This window comes from Triticum aestivum, chromosome 3A (genome assembly GCF_018294505.1).
Source record: "Triticum aestivum cultivar Chinese Spring chromosome 3A, IWGSC CS RefSeq v2.1, whole genome shotgun sequence".
NCBI lineage: Eukaryota > Viridiplantae > Streptophyta > Magnoliopsida > Poales > Poaceae > Triticum > Triticum aestivum.
The window spans coordinates 519,877,713-519,882,533 of record NC_057800.1 but is presented as its reverse complement, the minus strand read 5'-3'; the positions used below and the strand labels follow the sequence as shown (position 1 = coordinate 519,882,533).

The window sequence follows — 4,821 nt, the reverse complement described above, 5'->3', positions numbered from 1 at the left end:
ATATCAACTCTAGGTGACAATATCTCAAATGTACACATTTTCTAGGCTAGTAATATAAACATAGCATATTACTCCCCCATAATGTGATACCAATAAAGGACATACAAGAGGCAAAAGGAGGATCCAACAAGAGATAATTAATGGACTATTTAGAATTTGAATTTCTCATGAGAAGACATACCACATAGTGACTAGATAAGCTTGCAATATCAATTCTAAGTGGTATTTCCCATGTACCCACCTTTATAGAATTGTGAAGTGCACAAAGCACATCACTCCCCCATAATGGATATTCCATTAATCTCTCACAAGAGCCAACTAAGAAATAAACAAGATGCAAAAGGCTCAACGCATGACACACACGTACATGATGTGCAAACCAACACACACATACTTGATTGCTCAAGATAATCAAGTTGGAAGCACAACATATACAAACACATGCAAGGAACAAAGTCAAACATGGGGGCACCACATGTTCTTTCACAAGGCCCAACCTTGGTTTTACATTTGCACTAACAACCTATCACCTTCCCTTGGGTTATGCAGACTCAAGGGTCATCTTTATTTTAACACCCCCCCCCCCCCGGTCAGTGCTTCTCTAAGTGTTGGTCCGAACCGAGTAGACTGCGGGGCCACCTCGGGAAACTTGAGGTTTGGTTTTACTCGTAGGATGTCTCATCCGGTGTTGCCCTGAGAACGAGATATGTGCAGCTCCTGTCGGGATTGTCGGCACATCGGGCGGCTTTGCTGGTCTTGTTTTACCATTGTCGAAATGTCTTGTAACCGGGATTCCGAGTCTGATCGGGTCTTCCTGGGAGAAGGAATATCCTTCGTTGACCGTGAGAGCTTGTGATGGGCTAAGTTGGGACACCCCTGCAGGGTTTTGAACTTTTGAAAGTCGTGCCCGCGGTTATGGGCAGATGGGAATTTGTTAATATCCGGTTGTAGAAAACCTGACACTTAACTTAATTAAAATGAATCAACCGCGTGTGTAGCCGTGATGGTCTCTTTCCGGCGGAGTCTGGGAAGTGAACACGGTTCTTGTGTTATGCTTGATCGTAAGTAGTTTCAGGATCACTTCTTGATCACTTCTAGTTCACGACCGTGATTTGCTTCTCTTCTCGCTCTCATTTGCGTAAGTTAGCCACCATATATGCTAGTGCTTGCTGCAGCTCCACCTCACTACCTTTCCTACCCATAAGCTTAAATAGTCTTGATCGCGAGGGTGTGAGATTGCTGAGTCCCCGTGACTCACAGATTACTTCAAACAGTTGCAGGTGCCGATGATAATCGTGCAGGTGACGCAACCGAGCTCAAGGAGGAGCTCGATGAAGATCGTGTTCGTTGTGTTGTTTCGTTTCCAGTCGATCAGTAGTGGAGCCCAGTCGGGGCGATCGGGGATCTATTGCATTAGGGGTTGTCTTTCTTTATTTGGTTCCGTAGTCGGACCTTGATTGTATTCTGGATGATGTAATGCTATATTTATGTATTGTGTGAAGTGGCGATTGTAAGCCAACTCTTTATCCCTATCTTATTCAGTACATGGGATGTGTAAAGATTACCCCTCTTGCGACATGCCTACTATGCGGTTATGCCTCTAAGTCATGCTCTGACACATGGGAGATATAGCCGCATCATGGGTGTTACAAGTTGGTAATCAGAGTCTTCCCCGACTTAGGAGCCCCCTGCTTGATCGAATCGCTGGCGTTGTTGAGTCTAGAAAAATGTTTTGACGCATATGGAGTCATATGGAGCAGTATGGAGTCTTTGGAGTAGCAGCGGTACTCATGGGATAACTCAAGTCCAATGTACATGGAAGTTTGACGCATTGACGAATTCAAGGTGGTGGAGAATATTCGCCAAGTTGGAGTTTGTTAGAGTTGTGCCGAATATTGTGTATAAGATAGGTTACAGTTAGACTAGGAGTTGTATTGTGTTTATATAGGATGTGGAGTTGTGTCCTAATAGGACACTTGTATCCTAGGCCTCTTATATATAGCGGGGATAGACACACGATGTAACCTATGCCAACATAATAGCACAGACGCGCAAGGGAGAGCCGGCGGCGTGTGCCGGCGCCCGGGGGGCGGGTGCGGTATTGTGACGGTGTCACGGGGAGGAGCGTCCGTAGTCAAGCCGTGGGGATGTAGCCATATCGGTGAACCTCGTTAACAAATCTTGGTGTCGTGCTCGTGTGATTGCTTGGTCCTCGGATGATCGACGGAGTGCCTTGGATTTATTCTAACAAGTTGAATTTGTAATTTCGATAAGTTAATTTTTTGAGAGAAGAAATGGTTGTAGGAGGAAGAAGCTTAAGGAAGAAGAAAGAAATACGATGATGGGATTTTAATCTAAACTTATCCAAAATAAATTTTCACGCGACTTACATATAGCTAGACCCTAATTTATTGGTGAAAGGAAAGCGGTTGAAGCAAAACGAGTTCTCTACTCTCTCAATACTGAAAAAATTTATTGGGGGAAGAGTTGTTGTTGAAGATGCTCTCCTTTTGTTTTCTTATGAAAACTAGTGTTAAGTCCCCTGCGAGAGCGAAACATTACTACTACCAATTTTAATTTTCGTTGTGGCCGCCTGTCTCCCTTTTTGTTTAGCAAACTAGCCGCCTGTCATGAGTATCATCAATTAAGTACTTGGCCTGCTCGGTTGATTCTGAATTCACGATAAGCATATCTAGCCTGCTAGCCACTATAAGTCTCTTTTTCAGTTTGCCAGTTCCACTCAGTCTCTCTCCTTCAGTTGCGTGACACAATTTGCAAAGTAGGCAAGGAACACAACCACCTATGGGAAGCACCGTCGTGCTCTACACATGGATGGTCAGGGGTCACCTCCACCCCATGACGCAGCTCGCGAATCACCTCGCCGGACATGGCGCTCCCGTCACCGTCGCCGTCGCCGATGTTCCGTCCACAGGTGACTCCTCACAAACTATTGCCCGCCTCTCTGCCTCCTACCCTGCTGTATGCTTCCACCTGCTCCCGCCGGCAACAACCCGCTCCGAGGACGCGGCCGATCCCAACGCCGACCCTTTCATCACCCTCATCGCCGACATCCGCGCCACCAACGCCGCCCTCCTCGCCTTTCTGAGGTCTCTCCCGTCTGTGAAGGCTCTCATCACCGACTTTTTCTGCGCGTACGGGCTTGACGCAGCCGCAGAGCTCGGTGTCCCAGCCTACGTGTTCTTCACCCTTTGCGTGTCGGCTCTTGCCACCTTCCTGCATATCCCCGTCATGCGCTCCGCCGTCTCCTTCGGGGAGATGGGGCGCTCCTTGCTGCACTTCCCTGGAGTTCACCCAATTCCGGCGTCCGACTTGCCGGAGGTCCTGCTCGATCGTGACAACAGGCAGTACAGTACCACTCTTGGTCTCTTCAAGCAGCTTCCCAGAGCGAAGGGCATTCTGTCGAACACGTTCGAGTGGCTGGAGCCCCGCGCCGTGAAGGCGATAAAGGAGGGAATTCCCCGCCCCGGCGAGTCACTGCCGAAACTGTTCTGCGTCGGCCCATTGGTCGGCGAGGAGAGAGGGAGCAACGCGAATCACGAATGCCTTGTGTGGCTGGACAAGCAGCCGGCGGGGAGCGTGGTGTTCGTCTGCTTCGGGAGCGCGAGCTCGGTGCCGGCGGAGCAGCTAAATGAGATAGCCGTGGGGCTGGAGAAGAGCGGTCACGCGTTCCTCTGGGCCGTGCGCGCGCCTGTCGCGCCGGAAGCCGACTCGACGAAGCGGTTCGAGGGGCGGGGTGACGCGGCGGTGGATGCGCTGCTGCCGGATGGATTCTTGGACAGAACACGGGGACGCGGAATGGTGCTGTCGTCCTGGGCGCCGCAGGTGGAGGTGCTCCGGCACCCGGCGACTGGAGCGTTTGTGACGCACTGCGGGTGGAACTCCACGCTGGAGGCGGTCATGGCGGGGGTGCCGATGCTGTGCTGGCCGATGTACGCGGAGCAGAGGATGAACAAGGTGTTCGTCGTGGAGGAGATGAAACTTGGGGTGGCCTTGAACGGCTACGACGAGGCGATGGTGAAAGCGGAGGAGGTAGAGGCGAAGGTGAGACTGGTCATGGAGTCCGAGCAAGGGAACGAGATCAGGCAGAGGATGACGAAGGCGCAAGAGATTGCTGCCAATGCACTGGAGATCGGTGGATCCTCGGCGGCAGCAATCATTGACTTGCTGGATAGTCTGAAGATTTCGACAAACGACTGAATCGTTCAAGGCATCAAGGATTGCAAAGAGCCTTTTTAACAACTTTATTATTATTATTGAAAAACAAATACGACTCTCTCCGTCCTAAATTATTTGTTCTAGATTTGTCTAGAGACACGAAAATATGTAGACATGTTAATTTGGGACGGAGGTAACACTGGTAATTTGCTTTTCTTTCGTGTAGTGGAAATGTGAAATGGAGGTGTTATGTGACTGTTGAGTGAAAACTGTGAAACATATGTTTCTTTTGCGGGGCAATGAAACATATGTCATGGAATAATTACCAAATAAGTGCTCTTATACGATGTTTTGTAACATCCTTTTCATCAAAGTAGTGACTCTATTGTATATTGGCGTCAATACTAGTATAACTCTTCAATCATAAATTATTGCAACCTTTCGTTTAATCAGTCCTCTCATCTATGACTATATGCCTAGATGTTGAAATTCACTTGGATGCCAATATGCTTGGTGAACTGTAATAGAAAAAAAATAAAGCATCAAGCCATGATTTTTATTTTACACCATCTCCAAGAAGGTTTAATAGGTGAATATCATGCAAAAAAAATACCCATTATTCTTTGGGCAAATTGAAAGAAGAGA

General features: G+C 48.3%; 1 protein-coding gene across 1 annotated transcript; it reads left to right on the top strand.

Moving 5' to 3' along the window:
- Positions 1-2,720: 2,720 nt before the first annotated feature.
- Positions 2,721-4,501, top strand: LOC123061982 (anthocyanidin 5,3-O-glucosyltransferase). The gene has a single exon (XM_044485277.1). It carries the CDS (start codon positions 2,803-2,805, stop codon positions 4,216-4,218), a length of 1,416 nt encoding a protein of 471 aa, XP_044341212.1. The 5' UTR covers positions 2,721-2,802; the 3' UTR covers positions 4,219-4,501.
- Positions 4,502-4,821: the final 320 nt, after the last annotated feature.

Bases quoted from the DNA above. Each gene is read 5' to 3' on its own strand.
- LOC123061982 (XM_044485277.1), top strand. From the start codon at position 2,803: ATGGGAAGCACCGTCGTGCTCTACACATGGATGGTCAGGGGTCACCTC.